The sequence below is a fragment of the Pagrus major genome, chromosome 16 (assembly GCF_040436345.1).
Source record: "Pagrus major chromosome 16, Pma_NU_1.0".
Lineage (NCBI taxonomy): Eukaryota > Metazoa > Chordata > Actinopteri > Spariformes > Sparidae > Pagrus > Pagrus major.
Genome location: NC_133230.1, coordinates 13,134,186 through 13,156,268, shown reverse-complemented (window position 1 = coordinate 13,156,268; position 22,083 = coordinate 13,134,186). Strand labels below are relative to the sequence as shown.

Sequence of the window (22,083 nt, the reverse complement as noted above, 5' to 3'; positions counted from 1 at the left end):
CACGGATAAAGGTGACATGATCAATAAAATAAAAGAGGAGGGGGAGATAAATAAAAAGTAGGAACTCATCCTGAAGAGATGTTTTGTAGACGCCATCATGACACAAACCAGCTACTGAGAAGAGAGGTCCATGCGTCATTTTTGAGTGAGGTGGTTGTGGACACACATTACAGTACAGATATCATCATGAACCCCGACTCCTCCACGACAGGAGGGGACCGCAGGGGATTCTGGGAGGTAAAAGTCTCAGTTTTTATCCTGAGGGCGAAGGTAAAGACACAGAGGGGCAGCTGTCAGTCTTTTTCTCCCCTCTTTTCTCTTCCTGCCTGCCTCTCATCCATCCACCTTTTAACACATCTGTCCGTCCTCCCTCTTTATTTGCGGTGCTTCATCTCCTTGTCGTGGTGGCTCTTCCCTCCACCCTCTCCTTTGTCCAGCATTTTGATCGCCTCCATCAGGTAGCTCTGGAAGGCAGAGAGCGCGGCGCAGATGGCGGGAGTGCCGAAGCCGTGGGTGAGCAGGCTGAAGTGGGTGAGGCTGCCCTGGACGCCGGGCTCCAGGCAGGGGGTGGGTCGACTGCCGCCCAGTGGAGAGCGGTCCTGGGACATGAGGTCCATGAACTCCTTGCAGATCTCCCTGAGAGGAGGAGAGACGAGGCGTTAGCTTGTTGTTAGGAAACGCTGAGATTTATTTCTGCAAGGATAAACTAGTTGTCAAGAAGTTAGTCTTATTGTTTGAATAAATTACTGTTATTGAGGAAAATGTGTCAAATAAGGAGGAAAAATCACTTAAAAAGTTTCAACCACCAGGTGTCCATCAGTGCTTTAAACAACAATCAACATAACAGTAGCAGAAAAAGATCTTGAAAATCAAGAAGCCCAACAGAAGCTCCTCTCTCCCACAGAAAACACTGCTCCTCAAACGTCTCGTCAGTAGCCCCGCCTTTAATTCTGCGAATTTGTGACATCACACTACCTCACTATGTCACACATTTACGTAATTTATGCCCAGTGGCTAATTTGGCACCTAAGAATTTGTTTGGCACAGCTGCTCGGGCGCGTGTGAGCTGACCAATCAGAGCAGACTGGGTATTCAGGAGGGGGCGGGGCCTTAAAGGGACAGGAGCGTGTCAGACATAGGGAGAATATAGTGCTGCAACACTTGTATTCAAGCCCACACTGAAATTACTCAAGTAATGTCACTTGAATTTTCCCCTTAGAGCCTCACAACACGTTTTGAAATTGACTTTGACATGTGAAATCAGCGGAATGCTCCTTTAAATGTGCAGCGGTGGGTGTGAAACACTCACTTGGTGGCGAGCAGCATGCTGCGCCGTGTTGGGAGCTGGTCCGGCTCGCTCTGCCTGCACAGATACTCAGCTGTGGCTCTGGCTGGAAACTCTGTCTCGCACACATAACCGAAGTCTCGCGCCAGATGGACGGCCTCACCTGGAGGAAGAGGAGGAGGAGGAAGAGTGAAAAAACAGGAAGTCAAACTAGCACAGCTTTAAAGGGATAGTCCACTGAAAAAAAAAAGCAGCAGCTGCTGATTCTGCTTGTTTTAAGAGCCAAAGGTCATCAACTCGGACTTTTCACATCAAATAATTATCCATATAATCGCGTTTAAACGATTCACAATCGACCGGACGGGTCGGGTCGGGTCACGCAGCCGTTTTTCTCACTTTCACTGCTCAAACAGTTCACCGCTTTTTGGCTTTTCTTCCAGCTTTTCTAACGACACCCTGCACGTGTGTGTGTGTGTGTGTGTGTGGACGCGCGCGCATGCAGCCACCCATGTTATGACTGTTTATTCATGCCTGCTCATGCGAGGATATTTCTACGTGAATATGTGTCTCTTTCTGTCAGCATGTATGCAGGTCACTGTGTGTGTGTGTGTGTGTGTGTGTGTGTGTGTGTGTGTGTGTGTGTGTGTGTTTTGCCTACCCTCCACTAGAGATGTTAGCAGAGTGACGTTGGCTGCCTTGCGTCGCCCGGCGGGCAGGTTGAGGCCAATCTTCTCCAGACGCTCTCTCAGACAGCGGCCACCATTCTTTGACTTCGCCCTGAGGGGGGACGGAGAGAGAGAGCAGTTTTTTAGGAGGGGGTCCTTGTGTGTGTGTGTGTGTGCGTGTGTGTGTTTGTCTTTATGAGTTTTATTGTGGTGTGCCTGTGAGTACAGTCTGTTCCCTGTCAACACTGCTAGTGTCTTGTATTTTCCGTTTTTTTTTGCTTTCCATACTTAAGTTTTTGCTTTACTTTACTATCTCTTTCTTTGTTTACATTTCTAAATGTAAGAATGTTTCGACATCTGTTTTCTGTGGTAATATTTCACAGTTTTTACATGATAGGCAGAAGAAGTACACACACCATTTACTTAAAGGATAAAACATTTCTGGAGCTCTGTAAACGAAATAGCATTGCAGCGTTCTCCTAAACAACTGAAGTAGATGGGAACTTGTTTAAAAGCGTAAAAAAACAAGGAAAGAAAGAAAAAAAATGGGCAAAGTTATGTGCTCACTTCAGACGGAGTGCACTAACGCTTTTAGCTAAGCAGCTACAGTGAGGATTTTGGCTTAAAAAAGGGCGTAAGGGCGTTAGTACTTTCGTAATTTACCTAATGTAAATCATGGCATTTATTTCATTATAAAATCTTAATTTCCCAAATAACCAGTAACTTATAGCTGTTAAATACTTGTATTGGAGTAGAGAGAGAGAGTAGTAGCGATATTTTCCCATTAAAAAGTCGCATAAAGTCAAATAAAATAGAAAAACTAAAGAAATACTCAACTTAAATGCACTTGCTGCTATGAGTGTGGTCGCTGTGTCTGTCTGGTGAGAAGGGACTGGATATTAACGACTCTTTAGATCTTTTAATGATGCCCTTTTTAAGTATTTCAGCCTGAGACCCGCATCATAAAGTTGCTTTCTTGCCCCGAGGCCGTGGTTCATTAAACCACATTGCTCCTCTTGTGATTTAGTCCCATGACCCATTTTGGCTCATCAGTTGTGGCCCCATAGTTAAAGTTAAGAGTGGTCAAGATTCAGGAAAAAAGATAGCGAGGTCATCGTTTGTCAGAGCTCCTGTCATGTGTTTTTGTGTAGTAGTCTGCAGCAAATGTTTAAAGGTCCATTGTTATTATTGTTACATCTATAAAATTACATTTCACAAAAACATCAGAGGTTTTGGTAGCCTCTCTCTCTTCCCTGCAGTGTTGTTCGTCTGACTGTCACTAAGAGTCTAACACCTCCTTTGTCGATAAACCCTGGATCTCGTTTTGTCTCTTTAACTTCCACCAAGAAACACAAATATATTGGACAGTCGTTTTATTTTAGTGTCAGATACCTCCTCAACTCATTTTCACTGGAAGAACAGCACAGCTTTCCTGTTTTCTACCAGAATGAAGCTCCTCTCTGATCTCCACCTTACTTTTGATTATTATGCCACGATCGCTGGAGGTCAGTCGGTCTTTGGATCTGCATCACATCAGGTGCTCGATTCCAGCTGTTGTTTTGTGACTGATTTCCTTTATTTCCCAGAATGACTTTCAACAACATTCAGAGCAGGGTCAATAATGTGCTCCTCAGATGGTCCCCTCAACCTCAGTGTGTCCCTGAGCTTTTCGGTCGTAATGTGGATGAGTTGTATTTTATTGCTTTCATTGCTGATGATGTTGAGTCTCATCAAACTCGTGTCAGCAATCAACTATCTTACAAACTGGACTTTTTAAACAGCATGTTGATTACGGGCTGATTTTGTTCCAGATTCTCCATAAAACCACAAGAAATGTTGCTTTAACTGACTTGTTACTGCTAATAAATAACTTTTTTTTAACTCATCTACTTCATTCTACGTGGAACGCAACTTGTGGTGACATCATAAAACCATATTACAAATTAAATGTTAGCAAAACATTGATGTGCAAAACTATTTATTTATATTTATTTTCTATTCTATTTATTTTGAAAATAGATTCATCCTTAATAAGCTACTTAAATGTGAGGATTTGCTGCTTTTCTTTCCGTTTCTTTCTTTACTTCTCATGCGTTTGTATTTTAACATTGTTTAGAGACATAATGAGATAAAACTCTTTCAAAATAAGGTCCGCCAAGTCTGGAAACGATTGATTTAAAGTGTATTTTTGTCTTTGAGTGTGAACTTCTTATTCTCCATCTTCCTCTCACCTGCGGAGGACTCCACCCAGCAGAGAAGCGTTGAGGCACTCGGGCGGGGAGAGGCGTCGCTGCACCTCCCCGACCGTCACCTTGTACTTGGAGGTGGAGCTGAGCAGCGAGAGGCGACCCGGGACCGAACAGAAGACCTCGGCCGGGTTGGACACGGCTCCCATGCCGAGACCCTCCTTGCCGAGGGACAAGGCGGAGAGGGACGAGCCGTTCAGCTTGGACGGAATAGGAACTGCGGGAGAAAGGACGAAAAAATTACAAACTTTACATACACTTTACAAGGATGATTAAAAACACGTCTTGTGAAGCAACAGTAGTGTTGTGACATTGACTGATTAATCTATTCAGTGTAATGTTCTCCCCTGCGTCGACAGCTCTAATTCTGGAGCGCAGCTTGTTGATTCTGCTGTTTGAACTGCAGGTGGTTACATTTTAACTGCGCATTCGCAAATAGCTTCGCTTCACACCTCGAGGAGCTCAATTCACACCCACTTTTCTGCGCCGCGCTAAACTTTCTATAACTTTTCTGTCAATCATCCGAAGCCTTTCTCAAAAAACACTTTCAGAGTCAAAATTTGGGAGTGATGTTGGCATCGAGACCAATGTCTATTTGGCTTTTCTTCTCAATCTTTGTGCCGTCCTTTAAGGTGTTAGCTGATGTCGATTCAATTAGATTTGGAGTCTTAAATCCTAAATCCACTAAATCCTCTGAATACAGAGGACTGAACAGAAGCGACCCCATTGTGAGTGTGTGTTCATCTGCTACTCTCCTTACGAGGACCGAATTTACTTACAGGGACACAAAGATTAATTTGTGCCTTATTGGTTTAAAGGCACTTTTTTTTGGACTTTTAAGGCACCGAAATAATTTGTCATCTATATCTAGTGATACGCAGCCATGCAGATACATTTAGTGGCCATGTTTTGAGATACACGTCTGCGTCCGCATCAGGACAAAGGAGGTGATTGGTATTTTTGTTTGTGGTGCTCACAACAGCAGCTTTGTTTACATGGACAACTGTTTACATGGGGTGGGAGTTTTGGGTCTGGTGTTTTCATGCCACAACGGATTTAATCTGAAAAGAGCAAAAGTGATGTTACTTCACGTGTTCCTGTTCCACGTCAGACATTTTATCTCATCTTGATCGGTTTATGAAAAGGTTTAAACTACCCCTCTGCAACCGATTTAAATTTTGTTCGGTTTGGGCCTGTTTATTCTGACTGATGTGTTTATATCAGGGGCTGACTGACTCGGCTTTTTCGGGTCGATTATTAGAAATCAAGGGGACTGAAAACCGATATGTGGGACCGATATTCATTTGCAGTAAAAATCTAAATCTTTGTGTCAAAATTTCGAACAACCAGTGATGAAATAAAGCACAATTTACTCGAGTACTGTTCTCAAGTACAATTTCGAGGTACTTTACTTGAATATTTCCATTTTCCGCTACTTTGTACTTCCTCTCCACTACGTTTATTTGATAGATTATTATTATCTAGATTATTCAGTGTTTGTAGGCTATTAATTGTTTATTTTATCAGCAATCTGAGGCCATTAATCTGTCTACCCCTCGTTTATATGAAGCATTTTTATTGTTATAATAAATTATAATTGGAATATTAGGCTCCATGTAAACGCAGCTATTGACAAATCCCATTTAAACTATCCACAAACCTCTCTGTGAACAGTTTTTATTGCTGGAAATAGTGTAGTTGGCCCACTATTGGACACTTTTTCAACAGTGTGAAACAAATTTACAGTAATTTTATTGGTGTGGAGTAGGATTGCCGTGACATTAAATTGTTGCTGCACGATTATCGGCGCCAAACGAATTCACTATAACGATATTATCGCGATTTGAGGGGGGAGTGCCTCAAGATGCCTCAAAATGCATCCCAATTATCAATTATCTGACTGAGGTTGTGCGACCACGGCTCAGAAAAATATCAAGAGGCAGTTCGCTAGTTGAGGGAGAATTAAACAACCAGGATCCATCCCCGCCCCTTTTAAAAATTAACAAATCGCTTATGGACATTTTTTTTAATGTGTTCTTGCGGGAGATTTTATGCCTTCATTCATAAATCGACAGCAGAGAGGAGTTGTGAGGAGAGAGATGGGCACAACACGGAACAAAGACCCTCCTGAAAACACGAACCAGCCCTTTAACTTAATTAATCAAGCTAATAAAGGCAATTTCATTTACAGTAAAGAAAAGGGATGCACCGATATATGAGCTTGTTTACTGAAACTACAGCTAAAATAAACAACTAAAGTCATAATGTACACTGTTTTAAATAACTAAGAAGCAGATTATTTATATATTCTATTTTTGAGAAGAAACGAAATATGTGAGCATCAAAAAATGTTGATGTTTCTTTCACTATCGGCGTATATGAGAAAAGCGATGCACCGATATATCAGCTGAACGTTACTGGTGGCCAATATTTGCTGTGTTGACTGCTATCGGCCCAACGTTCACCTGCAGCAGTGGACGATGGTTTTTGTGTCTCGCATCAATTTCGCACAGGTGTGTTCACGAGATACTGGCTCGTGACGTCCCTGCCATCAGTTTGTGAGTCTTCTCTTTTTCTTTTTCATATGAAAGAAGGTTACATTATATATTTGTACCATAGGAGCAAAATAATTAAAATCAACACACACGCAAACATCAGCCAAATTATCATTTAAAACATCTGTAACAGCCCAGAAATTCACAATCGCTGCATCAAATCTTAGCACCATATTTAGAAGAACATGCGCCCAACATTTTAAACATTTTCCTGACGGCGCTGCAATTTTTCTCTTCCTCCCTCCCTCTTTTTAAATAAAATATTATCTGTACGTCTGTACACTCTCGGTCCCCTCACACACTGTGGGGAGGCGGGTGGCATCCTTGCGATGCCCTGCTGAGCAGCACAGATTCCCCGGACTGAAGAAATCTCTTAAAATCCTCTCATTCACAAGCAGCCCGATCATCCAGCCGGCGAGGCCACAGAGCAGCTCTCTCTCTCTCTTTCTCCTTTGTCATCTGTCTGCCCCTCCCTCTCTCTCTCTCTCTTTCTCTTATCATCTTTCTCGACTCTTTCTTGTGCCTCCCACTCTTTATCTTCCCCCCTTTCCCTTGTCTTTTTTTTTTTTTTCTTCCACACCCTGTCTCGCTCTCTTCTCCCTATTGGATTTTCTTATTCATGAGGGCTTTAGGTTTGCTCTGCTATCGGCTCTAAGTGCCTCTCTCTGCGGTAATTGATCGATTCTCAGCGTTTGGCAAACAAGTGGAATCACTGTCACTTCATCAAATGACTGCTAGTTCACAGCAGCAACATGGCAGCAGTTGGGATCGCGCTAGACATTTACAGTGTGAGCCTCCTGTTTCTCTTCAGGGACCTGATTTGGAGAATTACATCCTTGTTTTTGTGAAAACTTTGCAGCAGGGAAAAGGTTCGTGCCGGTGAGGGGGTTGGATGACTGAAATATTTAGAATCAGGAGGCCAAAATATATTCATAAATGTGAGCGGATGCTGTTAATGTTTAAAATGAAGCATTTAATCACCAAGAAAAGAAAAATGTCCCATTTTTTGAGGAAGACTTGTTCCTCAGGTGACACTTTTTTGGGTGTGTAGTGCTCTAAAACAAGCTAAAAATGACACCTACTGTGTTGTTAAAATGACTGAAAAGTGAATGGGGTTTGGCTGACAGAACCACAGCTAGAAGATGATTTATATGTTAAGGATTTAAGGATTAAATTTAAGGCTTTATGGTAACCATCATTAATACATAGTACACTTACAGTTATTAAGCAAATCTTTATTGTAAAGTTGCTATTGATGTTCATAATACTTTGTAAATGGTTTATAAATACTGTGTAGTTCATCCATAAACACCTGGATGGCCATTTTAAAGATGAAGCTGATGTTTATAAGCCTTTACAATTGCTTAATAAATGGTTTATAAAGCATTTCATTGTTTGTTAACGGTGAAATAACATTAACTAAAGTCTAATAAACTATAATTTTACTGTTATTTTCTTTATATAAAAGGAAATTGCTTAAAATACGAATCATCCATCCAAGTGTGATTCCGTCAACCAAGCCCCATTTAATTTTCAGCCATTTTTCACCACAGTACGTGTTGTTTTTAGCTTGTTTCTGGGCAAACCTTTACGTTTTTTATCGCAGCGCTACACACCCAAACAAGTTTAATAAACTATTAATGCAATATGTATTAATGAAGGTTGTTATGAAGTGTCATTGTCCTTATATAAAAATACATTCCTTAAAATACAAATCATACTTTTAAGTGTGATTCTGTCAACCAAACCCCACTTATTTTTCAGCCATTTTTACAACACGGTAGGGTGTCATCTTTTCGCTTGTTTCTTAGCAAACCTTCATTTTTTTTATCGCAGCACTACACACCCAAACAAGCCGCATCTATCTAGTTTTTTCCCCCCCTTTTGGCTGAGCGAGGTTTTCACAGTATCGCACTCCTCCAGCAACAAATCCAACTTGAATTTTCTAATCGTGCCCCTGTGTCTCCTGCAACTCCGAGTCGGTAATATTAGAGTGATCATACTCTGCAAATTTCCCCACAACTCCTCTTTTATCACGTTCCCCTCCTTTTTTTCTTCTTTGCCCCACTTCTCTCTCCTCTTCCCTCTAATCCCTCACTCTCTCTCTCTCTCTCTCACACACACACACACACACACACACACACACACTCTCTCTCTCTCTCTCTCTCTCTCATATGACCATGAACAGTTCATTAAGAATGTGTGCCTTTGGGGTGAAGTCTGCAGCTGAGTATTAGAGGACTTCTTGACTTCAAATGAAATAGCAAAACAGAATTATTTATAGTGTGTGTGTGTGTGTGTGTGTGTGTGTGTGTGTGTGTGTGTGTGTGAGAGAGACAGCGAGAGAGACTGGTGTTGGAGTGCCCCTAAACACAAAACCGCCTTCAGCACGTATAGCACAATTATATAGGTGCACACTTAGACACACAAATGCACACATACACACTCAATCTCTCTCTCTCTCTCTCGCTCTCTCTCTCTCTCTGTCACACACACACACACACACACACACACAAACGGAGCTCTCCCACCTCTTACCTTTTTTAATGACAGAGTGGTCGAGGATGCCCAAGGCTGATCCTTCCTCCATTCCCTGTGTCAGACAGACAGACAGTCACTATCATTTATCCACCGGCCTCACAGCCAACACACACTTATAGACACACACACACACACTTATAGGCACACACACAGCTTGTGTCTCCCAGGCCAAAGCAAGACGGACCTTCCATCTTGCTTTGGCCCCTCACAGCACATATGAACACGAACCATATCAGAGTAAATAAAACAATCTGTTACTCTCCTTCGATTTAGTGTCGAGCTTCTTTGTGCAAAATGGAGAGCAGACGATACGTTTCTGACATTTTTAACACATTATTCACATTCATGCACAGATCTGATGAAATGATTTTTGGCCACTTGGGTGTTTTAAATTTGAAGAATCATGTAAATGCAGATTTTTATGTCATTTATAAGCTTCATGTTTGGTTTTAAATTAAAGAAAAGTTGCCTTTTTTTCATTTTTCAGTGCAACAAAAATGCTTATTTACTAAAAATACAGTAAAATCAAACAATGTATGTCATATTTTACACTGTTTCAACCAACTACAGAGCAGATTATTTATTTATTCTATGTTTTAATAGAAATAAAAATAATTCCCATCATTTGGGAGCATCAAAAAATGTTAATATTTCTTTTTACTTTTCTTTCAGATGTGCGTAAAAACGAAATAAATGATTCAAAAATGGTCAAAAACAGCCACCGTAGCTCACCAATCCAAAGAGTAATTGAAAGCCTCTGCAGTTTATTTGATCTTTTCACTCACTGAGGATAAAAATTGTCTTGCAAGGCGATTCTCGGATGTCTCCTTTGTGCTGAATTTATAAGAGGATTCAAACGCGGAGGATATAATCCATTAATCAAATAAAAGGTCCTTGTCGAGTGGGAGCGTTTAACAGCAACATGCCCGGGTTGACTCCTCGCCTTGGCGCTCCTCTCAAACGTTTCTTTTCTATTAATGACCGTGCAGATCAATTGGTCTCGGTGTGTTTTCTTTCTGCGTGGAGGCAACAAACAGCGTCTGCAGCTGCACCTGCTGCAGGGAAGCTGACTGCTCAATAAACCATAGAAACTATTCTTCTCCCGAAAAAAAAACCTGCAGAAGACAAAAAGGGGGCTGCAGAAAGACTTTGTCTCTGTGACAGACAGCGGATAATATAATGCTGCGTGCATGTGGCGAGTGTCACCCTGAGAACAAAATCTAAAAAGAAATGCAGAGGTATAAAATATTTTTATATCGTCTGCAACACTTCCGCAGACACTTCTGTGCATCTAGAATATAAATTCCAGTCATTAATCTCAATTTAAGCATAAAATTCTGGATAGATTCGTAAGAAGTTTGGATCAGAAACTCTTAGAAACGACACATAGTGTTGGAAACAAACGTATTCAAAAATCCACACTTGAGGAAATTGAGGATATTTATCCAAAATATTATTATCTACCAATTTATGAACGAAATTTTAGAGAAAATAAACATTTTCCTCCAATATTCTTGTAGAAATTCATATTTCAGTCCTGGCATTATACTCCAACAGTTCACGAGATTGTTTTATTTTTTTATTTTTTAGTCTGGAGGAAGCGACGCATCACTGTTTTCCTTCTGGATTTGATATAGCTCTTGAGAATTTTTGGAGAAAGTCACATAAAATACGCTTCAGGTCTGCAGGAGGTTTTCAAAACATAATAAATAAAATCAAATAACAGGAGAAAATTACAAAATTACAAAATATAAAATGAGGAGTGGATAATTAAAGGTGTTTATTAAAAAAAAAGGTTTTATTATAAATTGCGTCGTTTGAAGGAGAAATAAGAAATGGAAGATAAATTGCCTGAAGGCCTTCTTGCCGATCCACGTCTTTTTAAGAAGGCCTATACAAGATAAGGTTGCACTTCTTTTAAATTATATTTATGTTGTTATAAAAATTAAAAATCAAAGAGGCTCAGAAGAGATTTCGTTCATGTTTGTGCGCACTGATCCTGACTTTTACGCACGGTCTTCCCAGTGCGCAGCGCCATCGCAAAGGCTGGAAAACCAAAATAAACAAACAAACAAAGTCACCTGAAGATCCTCGAGGCCGTGATGTCCCAGGTGCATCCCGAGAGGACCGTCCCCGAGAGCGGCAGCGCCTTCCCCGAGCCCGTGCAGCAGCCGAGGGACAGCTGGATACTCCCGCCGGGGGTCGAGGCTCAGAGCCCGGTGCGACTGTGACAGCAGCCCCCCCTCTTCGGAGCGCGACCTCTGCGAGTGCCATGCCGCTTGCTGATGCTGATGGATGGAGTTGATGGAGGGGTAGGGGTCTGACAGGTGGGAATACGAGTCCTGGCTCTGGGAGTATGGCAGGGAGGACTGGGGGTAAGGAGGGGGGAAGTACGGAGGCTGGAAGTCAGAGGCCGGAGTGTGGCAGAGCGGGGGAGCCGAGGAGTAGGCGGCCTGGTTCAGGGAGGACAGCTGGGAGAGGCGCCCACTCGGCGAAGAGCCGCTTAGTCCGTCTGCGCGGTCCTGCAGAGAATTAAACAAGTTTGCTCAAACACTTTTCATCAAAAGTCAGACAGATCCTGAAAGTTCTGAGCTCCGGAAGACGCATTGTTTCTAAACCTGACGCTTAAATCCGAGGGCTGAATTTGCACAGTTAAAGAAAAATATAAAAACGGTTTTACTGTGACACAAAACTGCAACAAACACGAATTAGTGTATTTCCATTTTTATCAGATGGTTAGAAATAGCAGCAGCAGCGCTTGAAGTGATGCGCACTGGCAGAAGACGCCCTTGGCATCGCTGCTGAACAGTGTCAGAAAGGTCACGGCCACCAAGAAGCTGCACAAAGGACAGGTAACACACAACAACAACACGCTGCTCCGGGAGGGGGGCACAAGGGCAAATAATCCGCCACCGTGTCAACAAAAGCACAACTGACCCCGGGACTGGAAACTAACGAAAAAAAACAACTTCATCCAGCGCAGAAAATGATTTTATTTTCACTTCACAAGTTCAACTCCTGCATGCAACAGTATGAATAACATGTAGTCCACTAGCCTACATTTGTGCTCACACACTTCCTGGGAAAATTGGATTTTTTTTGTCGAAGCTGGGTCACCCGGATCAATGCTGTTGTGATGGAACAATGTCCATTATCTGTCAGGCAGAGGCCAAGTTAAAAGCACAGTTAAAAGTCACGCTGTGCGCTCCAACATTTCAGTCTCACAAAGTTTATATTCGAAGCCGTAAAAGCGCAGAGAGATGCACCGTCCTCTGCCAGCTTCTGCAGCGAGCGGACACTTCACTGTCAGCCGGTCTCACTCGCTGTGACACCGCGCAGACAAAGAGCATCTCCGCGGACAGATGCGCGGCGCCGCAACTCTTGAAGTGTGTGTCAGGACGGCTCATCGGAGAGGATGGAGACTTGAGAGCAAAGGACGAGCCAAATTCGCCAAACATGCATTTATTTCTCATCCCCCCAAAAATCACCAAAGACCTCTCTTCTCTGCAGGCTGTCAGCTGATATCACACAGATAAAAATGCAGCACATTTATCAAATCATAAATCTTTTTTTCTTTTTCTTAATTTAATCGGAATTTGCTGTTTTTGCGCATTGTTCGCATCTGCTTGCTGTTTCCTCGGTGCAGAAAATAAACTCGAGTTGCATCACTTATAAACAAACATCAGCATCCCAAAAAAACAAACAAAAAAAAAACAAACAAAAACAAGACAAGACTCTCAATCAAACTCACCATAGCCGAATAGGTGTGGATTAACATCTGGACCGCTCTGAATGCCCCCCTAATGTAAAACTCAACAGGACGCGCGGGCTTCCAACGACTCGAAAGATGTCACCAAATTCTCCGGAGATGTAATCCAGGCTTGTTTAACGCTCCATTAAATTCAAAGGGTGTTATTTACTTTTCCTTTATCTCTCTGTTTGACGGAGGTCTTTACGCGCAGATGAAAAGCTGCTGCTGCTGCTGCTGCTGCCAGTACACACACACACAAGCGCGCACAACACACGTACAGAGTCCTCCAGTCTCTCCATGAGCGCACTACTTATAGGTTTTGCGCGCACCCGGCAGAATGAGGGGAGGGGTCGACAGGGTCCGCTTCTCTTAAAGAGATATATTCATTCAATTACCGACTGTTAACTCGCACAGGCGCTGTACTTTCACATTTATTGTTTGATTCGTTTAAAAAATGGCACTCTTTGGATTTTACGCACCGATGGAGACTATTAATCATCAGTGATTAAATATGTTTACTTAACATAAATCACAAATAAACAAGGCAATTATATTCTCTGATTTTGATGTCCAATTAAGTCACTTTTACGCACGGATCTCCAGTTTCCTCCCGTGAAAAAAATCTTTGTGTTTATCCAGTAATTTAATTTCCTCCAAACATTTTACGCACACTGAGTCCTCCACACGTTTAATAACCGACAGGTGAATTTTCTGAGCCAACAGGCCCACCATGTGCAGCCTTTTACGCACATAAAAATTGCCTTCTACGTAGCTGTAGAAGGAAAAAAATACAAAAATGCGGACAGAAAAGTCTTTGGTGTTTCTTTTTACCTGCAAGCCGTCGGTCTTGGATCGAGATTTCCAGAGCATGATGGAGGTGGAGGTGGTGGTGGTGGCTCTCAGTCCGGGTGTCAAGCTGCAGCTGAGGGGTTAATGTGACGCGCTGGATGGAGAGGAGACGGGGATGAAGGTACAGAGAGGAGTGAGTTAGTTTGAGAGACGATGCAGGAGTTTGTATGGATGGGTGTCTGGGAGGGGGTAGAGGGGTAGAGAAAAAAACAGGAGGGCGGGAGGTGACAGGGCGACAGGAGTCGCGGATGGGGTGGCTGAAACTTTTTCACGCTTTGTGTGGACGAGAGGAACAGAGACAAGGAAACAATGGCTGGTCGGTGATAATACATGAGATTTTCGGTGTTTTTTTGTACATTTATTTCATCATAAAACTATTCTACAAGGAGAAAACAACACATGTATCCAAAGAGACACAGAAAAATGAATAAGAACATACATTTAATATATTGTTGAGATGAGTCACTCACTTCTTGTTGCTCTTTCACTGAATAAAAACTGGAAAAAATGTGAATTTATTCCTTCATCATTCCTCCAACATTAAATTGCAAAAATGGCCACCTTTGTTATTTTCCTAAATGAGATCCAGGAAGCGGAATTAGAAGGGAAGTCAAGCAAGAAAAAAAAAAAGAGTTTTACATTCAGATCTCCCTCTGCAAATGTGCAGATTTAAGGATAGAGATGTGAGCGTTCGTTAGCAAGAACTTGAAGTCTCAGTGCGCCATCTTGTGGTGGTTCATAGAAGAGAGGCCACTTGGAGAAATCCTGCTCCCTTAAAGAGCACATTACTGGATATATGAGGATGATGTAACAGTCCTGGTGCGAGACATTATCATGAGAAGCAACATCACATTTTATGTTTATTTTTACATGCGATGAAGTCCAGTTTATCCTCACTCTAATCGAGGGTCTAAGGACAGAGGATGTCGTTCACTGTACAGATTGTAAAACCCACTGAGGCAATGTGATTGTGATTTTGGGCTAAATAAATAAAATTGATTTGATTTTCTATTTATTTTCAAGTGTTTTTCTTCCTGGAGGCATGCATGAATGGGGACTTTTAATTTTATTACTGTAAAAATGGTTCTTCTGTGGTTTTGTAATCTTTTTTATGATATGTCTTCCTATTTATAGCACTTTATAAAAAGTTGTTTTGGACAAACTTCAGTAAAACATACTGACTGTATGGTCACCCAAGTCCTTCATTAGACACTTACCTCTCTGCCAGTCTGGGAGAACGGTTGTCCTGAAGACACATGAGCACATAACTAACCCACGTTTGTAGCTTCTCCGCTGGTTGATATGTGTGTGATGTATGTTTGGTTGTCTTTTACACTTTTTTTAAAAACTGTTCTTGAGTCTTTTCATCTTCATACCTACCCTATTGAAATCTTGTTTTTAATGTGATTCATGAAGGCCACAAGTCATTTTAATGGCCAGAACTGGAAGACCTTGTAGGCTCACATCTTGACTTAAAAGCTGCTTATAAAGACCTTTAACTTAAAAACAATGCGTGCATCTGTCTCTCAATACTTCTTGACTTCCCCACCCAGTCTGTGGCTCTCAGCCTTTGGGACTTAAAAAAAACCAAATTCAACTTGAGACTTGCTCTGACAGACTTAACTTGGACTATGTAAGACATAAACTGGCTCCCAGTTCAATTTCGTATAATGTTTAAGTCTAGTCTTGTCTAAGTTTATTAATAGTTTTGCACCTTCCTACCTGTCCGGTCTCTTACATTCATATTTCCCCAACTCGCTCACTCTGCTCCTCCAGTGCCCATCCTCTTTCAGCCTCCCTCCACACTTTGCACCACAGGTCACAGAGGCTTCAGTGTGGCTGGTCCCACTCTCTGGAGTGCCCTCCCTCAGGGTTTGCGCCGGCACACATCTGTTGCTTCCTTTAAGGCGCAATTGAAAACGCACCTGTTCAGACTAGCCTTCTCTAATGCTCCTTAATGTGCTGTTCTTCTATTATTATTGTCTTCTGTATGTATCGACTGTTTTTATTTGCTTCAGTTTGAAGTTTTCAGCAAATAAATATCGCTCCTGAAAAGAAACACATCGGCAGAAAGAGACTGGTTGGCTTTCTAACAAAATAGCTCTTTATTAAAGGCATTAACGTTCACAATTCACATGTAAGAAGCTGTCATTTCAGAGCACAGCTTTCTAAACATTTATATTGTTTTACACAGAAAAATATGTTTGTGCATCATAATTTTCAGGACTATTTTCATAATTTCCTTACAACAAAGTCTGAGACAACAGACACATTATTCATGTCAGACTCAGGCTCAAGTAACAAACACTAGTTTGGCTTCAGTCACAGCCTTTTCTTTATTACTTCATTTTTAACTCTGCGTGTTAAAAATAGTCCAACAAAGAGCTCAGTGTCAGTTTGGTTTCACTTCACTCCCGCTGACTTCTTCAGGTTCCTCATGCCGCTCAAAGCTCCTTTATCGTTTCTCATCATGTCTCCGATCTCCAGTTTACAGGCCGGGCACTGTTCTGCCATGGCGCACAGAGCTTCCTCCAGCGCCCCCTGTGTGTGCTGGTCAGGTAGTGCGCTACACTGACTGAGCATGGTGAGTGTGTTTTTGAGCCAACCTTCCTCTCTGACCAGGGTGGTGATCCAGGGCTGAGCGCGGACGCAGCCTCCCAGAGCCTGCAGGCCCAACCTCCAGAGCTCCGCGGCCTCGTCCCAGCTCTCCGCCCAGCTGAGGCTCACCTTGACCGGGCCGGGGCTGGAGCCGGAGTCCAAGGCGCCGTGGAGGAACCGCAGAGCCGCGGAGAAGAAGCGCCTCTGACTGGCTTCTCCTGGAAAATAAAAAAAACGTTAGTAGAGTTTTACATTTTTGAACCAAAGTTAACAATAACAGACATTTTGTGAACTGTCGCTTTAAAGAGGACAAGTTCGGTTTACAGCCACAACTCTGCCCGACTTAGAGCCCACATGATCTACATTCCCACAGGCCTTTTTCGAAGCAAAAGAAGGAAACACACAAGGGTAACTAATAACATTAGTGATGGCTGCGTTTAAATTTAGGTTTGCCAGTTCCACAGCCCTGATATAGCTTTATTCACAGAAGACCTTCTGACACGTCACAGTCGGAAAAACACAAATTAATGACGGGTGATTTACATTAACATGCTTCTGTTCTGTTTCAGGGTCCTGGTGGTGTGAAGGTTAGTTCACTGTCACATGGTTTCCTTGTATATTTTTAGAGAACAGAGCCTTTGTTAATGTTACTGCTAATGCCTGTGTTTTGCTATGAAATGTCAAAATGTCTGATGCGACTAAAGTGTCAAAAACACTGAATAAAAACAAAAGCACTCGCTCAAAATTGTAGGTTTGCTGTACTACACTATACTTAACTAAACTAAAATTAGCATCGCAATCAGCCGAACACAACAGGAAAAGGTACTGAGTGATTAAGCAAAACAAAAGAACACATTTTCACCTGAAGGAGCTGATTTGAGTCTGCCAATCATTAATCCTAATGTGCAGTAATTTGCTGCGAGCACAAGCAGATGAGGTTTATGAACCAGAACAGGAAGTGCTTCACTCAGAAGGGCCTCCAGCGCTCTGAAACATGGGTCCTTCCTAGACAACAAATCAGAAAAAATGTATGCCATCATAAACAAACTCATGTTGGTAAACTACAGATCATTAGCTTGCAGGCTTCTGATGAGCGTTTCTCTTTGTAAAGCAGCTACCTGACTCTCTCTGGCTCTGTCACGGTGAAGTTCAGGAGGGCGGAGCAGGCCGTCTCCATGCTGGGATCCCTGCTCGACCCCACCCCACTTTTCCCCTTGAGGGAGCTCCAGCACTGCGACAGGAAGTCAACCAGCAGGGCCGGGGTGTCGAGGGTGAGCAGCACCTTCCTGGGACCTTCCTCTGCCGACAGGTGACAGAGAGCTGGGAGGAGATACCTGAAGAGAGAGAGGATATCAGAGAAGAATCTATGGATCCATGTTTTTTTTTAAATGTATCGTTATGATTGATTCTTTATATAACGTCATCTTTACCTCAGAGCTTCTTTGCCCGTCCACGTCCCCCCCTCCTCTCTGACGGACATCTCGGCCATCCAGTCGGACAGGCCCTGCTCCGGGCTCTCGCCCTGCAGGTGACTCCGGCAGTATCCGATCAGGAAAGGCAACAGCCCAGTCACTTCCTCCTTCAGACAGGAAGTCTCCTCGGCCAGCCATGAGCACAGAGAGCGGAATGTGGCGAAGATGAAAGGGTCACCATAGCGACTTGGATCCACCTACGAGAACAGGAAGAGACGAGGAAGAGTGTAAAAGAAAATAATTCATGTTCCACAAAGAACCATTACAGAACCTCAAAATACTGAGGGAAATAATGTGAACGATTTTTTTTATATAATAAGATTTATACTCTCTGGTTCACTGGTATAAAACAAAAGTATTTTTAACATGTACCGGGAAATGTTTCACACATGCTGTTCTTTGGAAACCTTCCTGGTCTGCCAAAATATTTAATTCCTACTTTTTTCCCCTGGCAGTGCATCTTATTCGTTATTGTCCTGCCAAGAAAAAAACAAGCCTTTTTTGCTTTCTCATTGCTACATTCTAACATAATAAAAAAGAAACTATAAAAAAATAAAACAGAACAACTTCTTTGGACTGAAAAGAACAGGAATCCATAACACTGCCTGTTAATGAACAGATTTAACACTTGTTTGTAAGTAGAGCTGTAATTATCAGTTATTTTCATTAGTGATTATTTTCTTGTTAAATGATTTGTCACACATCAGAGAACAGGGAAAAATATAATTTAGAATGTCTTCATTTCTCGCAATCAACAGCCGAAAACTAAAAAAATATTCAGTTTACTGTCCAATAGGATGCAGTACATCCTCCCGTGTGGAGAGGATGTAGCCAAGAAATGTTCAAACATTAATCAGAAAGTAAATAAAAGTCTTGCCCTCACATGTAACTAGTCTTCTTATTAATCAGTCTTGCTGGTGATGGCTTCTAGCTGAAATGTGTTCTGTTTTTTGGCTACAATAAATGAGAAGACTAGTTATCTGTGAGTTGTGTTTATTTTTTATTCTCGTCACTGCAGTATACACGGTATGTTGCTTAAGTTTTGGAGCAGTGTGCACTTTTGTTTCTTTCATTAAAACATGAATACACTTTTTATAAGCTGCTTATTTACATCTTAGACACATTTTCTTTTGGTTGTGTGCTGTTGTGATGTCCTTTTGTATATTGTGTTTGTGTTTTTACCCACTTCTGTAAATCAAACTTACCCTCGAGGAATAATAAAAGTCTGAACTGATTTGTGAGCTCACCATTGCAAAATAAAATCCCCAATACAATGTCAACTACATTACAAGCTACACTTATCATTTACTAAACATTTATCCAGCACTCATAATTCCTGGGGGAAGAATTCTATATTTTTTGGCACAGCACCAGGAAAAATCCTTTTGTGCACAACCAGTGATTAAATATCCAGAACCGGCAACAAGTCGCTTGTTGGTATAAACAGAAGCTTAAACGTCTTCCTCTCACCTGCTGCAGGTGGTACATTAAAGCAGAGAAGGCTTCCTCCAACACCCCGAGGACCTGCCTGCTCTGCTGCAGGCTGAGAGAAGAGATGGAGCTCTGAGGAGGCGTGGTGGTCTGTGGCACACCCTGACAGCAGGCCTGCTCGATGGCCGCCTCCATGATTCTGTAACAGCCTATGATGATGAAGAAGACTGGGTTTAAGTTTTCATAAGGAATCAAACAATAAACAGAACCTGTTATGGTGGATCCTGCTTAACAAGTGCTTGAATGGTTCAGAATTGGCAGACATTGTGTTTACAATCAATACACTATCTCAAATAAGTACAGTACCTGTGAGTGTGTGCTGCAGCTCTGGGCTCAGTTCGTTTCCAGGTGGTTCCTCCAAACCCATTCTGACCTCCACACAGGCCCGGTTCACTAGCAGGCAGCAGAACTTTGGCGGCCCTACCAGCTCCCATCCGAACAAATCCAGCAGACAAGCACTGAGGCGCAGGATCGGCCCAATCTGTCTCGGCGTCAACTTAGCCTGCAGCATTGGTCTCAGAACCCCCCATACACGAGTAACGACTCCCTTCAGCTCCTCACTCTCGAGTGACGCTCCTACTGGGGGGAGAAACTGCACCAGCTTGGCACACATGTCCAGTTTGGGCTGGTCTTTGGCTTGACAGAAGTCTTTGGAGAGCCTGACAAGAAGATCGAGGAGTTCTGCAGGGTGTTTACTCCACACTTTGTCTTTGGTTTTACCTGAGAGGAGGCAACCAAGCAAGGCGAGCCCCTTCTCGTGGCTGAAAGTCTGGTTTTGTTCCACTGCTTGGCACAGAGCAGGAACAGCACCCCTGCTCAGCAGCTGGTCAGGACCTCTGGGTAAGGCACACACAGCTGTGAGAATCTGGTAGCAGTCGGCAGCCATGGCCTCATCCAGTTTAGAGGAGGGAGAGCTTTGTTGAGATGATGATTCTTTGTTTGCTTCACTGCTGTCATCTTTTTGCTTGCTCTCTTCTCTTTTCACGCCCTCTCCTGCTGATTTTGCCAAATTAGCAGGATTACTTTCTGTGTTTAAACTTTCTGCTGACTGGACTTTACAATCTGGACTCTGCTGGCTCACAGGACCATTTGCTAAAATACCCAGCAGGAGTGGGATGGTGGTGAGGAGCTGGGGATGGGAGGCCATGTCTGGGTCTGTGCTCAGGGCAGCCAACAGAGCCGTGCCCAGTGAAAGGAGCTCATGTGGGGGTAAGCCAGAGTGGTCGTTCCCTCTGACTGCTGTCACCAAAAGTCGAGCTGGAAGGTTCAGGCCCACGGCCTCGAAGATGCGCCTCAAGGTGGGTTTATCAAGCTGGTTTGCTGGGCACAAGCGAGTTATCTGAAGGCAGGGAGAGGAAACGCCACAATAAACATCAGCGCTGAGATCTGACCAGCAACCCTTTAATACTTGGTTAGGATACTTTTCTAAATCACAGCACATGCAACAAGAAATGGCACCAACCTCAATTGTTAACAAATAAACTGCTCATTTTTAAGGTGCACTGGTGCAACAAATGAATATGTTTAGTTGCACTTAACAGATTTTTGAGTGCATGTGCGACCAAAATAGTTGCACCCTGGAGCCCTGTGTTTGAATATGCCTTTAAACACTTACAGCACCCCTGCTCTGAATCCTACCTTCATGAAAGTTATTATGTTCATTTTCTGTTGGTTTAAGTGTTGATTCAACTTATAGTCATTTTACGAGGTGTCACTTGCGATGCTGTTGAACTATACCACTTTATACTGAGGTATTTTTTTATACTTCATTCTCAAGTTACTACCAGTCCAAGCCTTTTTTCTCTGTCATGTGTACTCTTAAGTGCATGCATTTGTCCAAATATTGAGCAGATCACATTTTTCTCTCCTTTGTTTTTTTCCTAAATCAGCCCACTCATGCAAAGATTTTTCTAGATGCCATTTACAAATACTAATTATACATATACATAATACAAGCTACACATGTATTAGCTTTACAGGCATCAGGTTGATAATAGTTTCAGTTGAAATATCACCCTGAATGTGTCCTTGATGACTTACCAACAGAAGAGCAGCCAAGGTCTGACTGTCATTTTTAGCATGTTTGAGTGCATGAAGGCATCTTTCCAACACCTCTGTCTGGGCATCAGTCAAACCGCCTCCTGCATCCATCTCTGAGCCTCCTCCACCTTCTCCTCCTCCTCCCTGCTCCTCTTCTCCAGGAGACTGACTGCTCACCTCCATGCTGTCAGCCATTATGACCTTGGTAACTGTGGCAACCGAGAGAGGAATACGAAGTTAGCAAACAAAACTTAAGATGAATTGAAAAATGTGAGTGATCATGTCATTAGCGCCACACCGTTGAGGGCACGACAACAGTAGCCTAATTTAATGATTTCCAGGTGGTTTGTCGAGTGTTTCTAAGTAATGGTTAGTAAGAATTTACCATTTATAGTTTGAAATTAGCAAACGTTTTCTAAAATAACTTACTTTGTTGACAGCCTCTCACACGCCGCAACACCTCGTGAGCCTTCCCGGAAGTGAACTGTCAAAATAACGCCGCAACAACCAATGAAAACCGTCCAACAAGGGCAGGGAACCAATCAGAAGAGGGCTACTTGGAAGGCGGAGACGCCATTTTGGTCAGTGCT

General features: G+C 42.7%; 2 protein-coding genes across 3 annotated transcripts; both read right to left on the bottom strand.

The window, feature by feature from the left end:
• Nucleotides 1-374: 374 nt before the first annotated feature.
• Nucleotides 375-13,913, bottom strand: tfap2e (transcription factor AP-2 epsilon). 2 transcript variants are annotated; one of them, XM_073484121.1, is made up of 7 exons: nt 13,875-13,913; nt 11,374-11,814; nt 9,290-9,344; nt 4,182-4,413; nt 1,944-2,062; nt 1,310-1,448; nt 375-636 (listed from the first exon to the last, which is right to left on the bottom strand). In XM_073484121.1, the coding sequence occupies exons 1-7, from the start codon at nt 13,911-13,913 to the stop codon at nt 375-377; spliced, it is 1,287 nt and encodes a 428-aa protein (XP_073340222.1). The 2 variants fall into 2 exon arrangements, with proteins under 2 accessions (XP_073340222.1, XP_073340223.1); XM_073484122.1 differs by lacking the exon at nt 13,875-13,913 and adding an exon at nt 13,044-13,070.
• Nucleotides 13,914-15,973: 2,060 nt separating this feature from the next.
• On the bottom strand, nt 15,974-22,014 carry ncdn (neurochondrin). Its single transcript, XM_073483010.1, has 8 exons — nt 21,923-22,014; nt 21,494-21,702; nt 19,760-20,792; nt 19,433-19,602; nt 17,921-18,159; nt 17,609-17,824; nt 17,353-17,495; nt 15,974-16,708 (listed from the first exon to the last, which is right to left on the bottom strand). Exons 2-8 carry the CDS (start codon nt 21,686-21,688, stop codon nt 16,296-16,298), a joined length of 2,409 nt encoding a protein of 802 aa, XP_073339111.1. The 5' UTR covers nt 21,689-21,702; nt 21,923-22,014; the 3' UTR covers nt 15,974-16,295.
• Between the last annotated feature and the right edge of the window lie 69 nt (nt 22,015-22,083).

Excerpts from the sequence above, each read along its gene's own strand:
- ncdn (XM_073483010.1), bottom strand. The coding sequence starts at position 21,688 with ATGGCTGACAGCATGGAGGTGAGCAGTCAGTCTCCTGGAGAAGAGGAG. Across the intron at positions 20,793-21,493 it reads CCTTGGCTGCTCTTCTGTTG|ATAACTCGCTTGTGCCCAGC; the intron begins GTAAGTCATCAA and ends CCCTGCCTTCAG. Across the intron at positions 19,603-19,759 it reads GCTGCAGCACACACTCACAG|GCTGTTACAGAATCATGGAG; the intron begins GTACTGTACTTA and ends TCATCATCATAG.
- tfap2e (XM_073484121.1), bottom strand. The coding sequence starts at position 13,913 with ATGCTCTGGAAATCTCGATCCAAGACCGACGGCTTGCAG. Across the intron at positions 4,414-9,289 it reads CCACTCTGTCATTAAAAAAG|TTCCTATTCCGTCCAAGCTG; the intron begins GTAAGAGGTGGG and ends TTTCTCCCGCAG. Across the intron at positions 637-1,309 it reads AGCATGCTGCTCGCCACCAA|GGAGATCTGCAAGGAGTTCA; the intron begins GTGAGTGTTTCA and ends TCCTCCTCTCAG.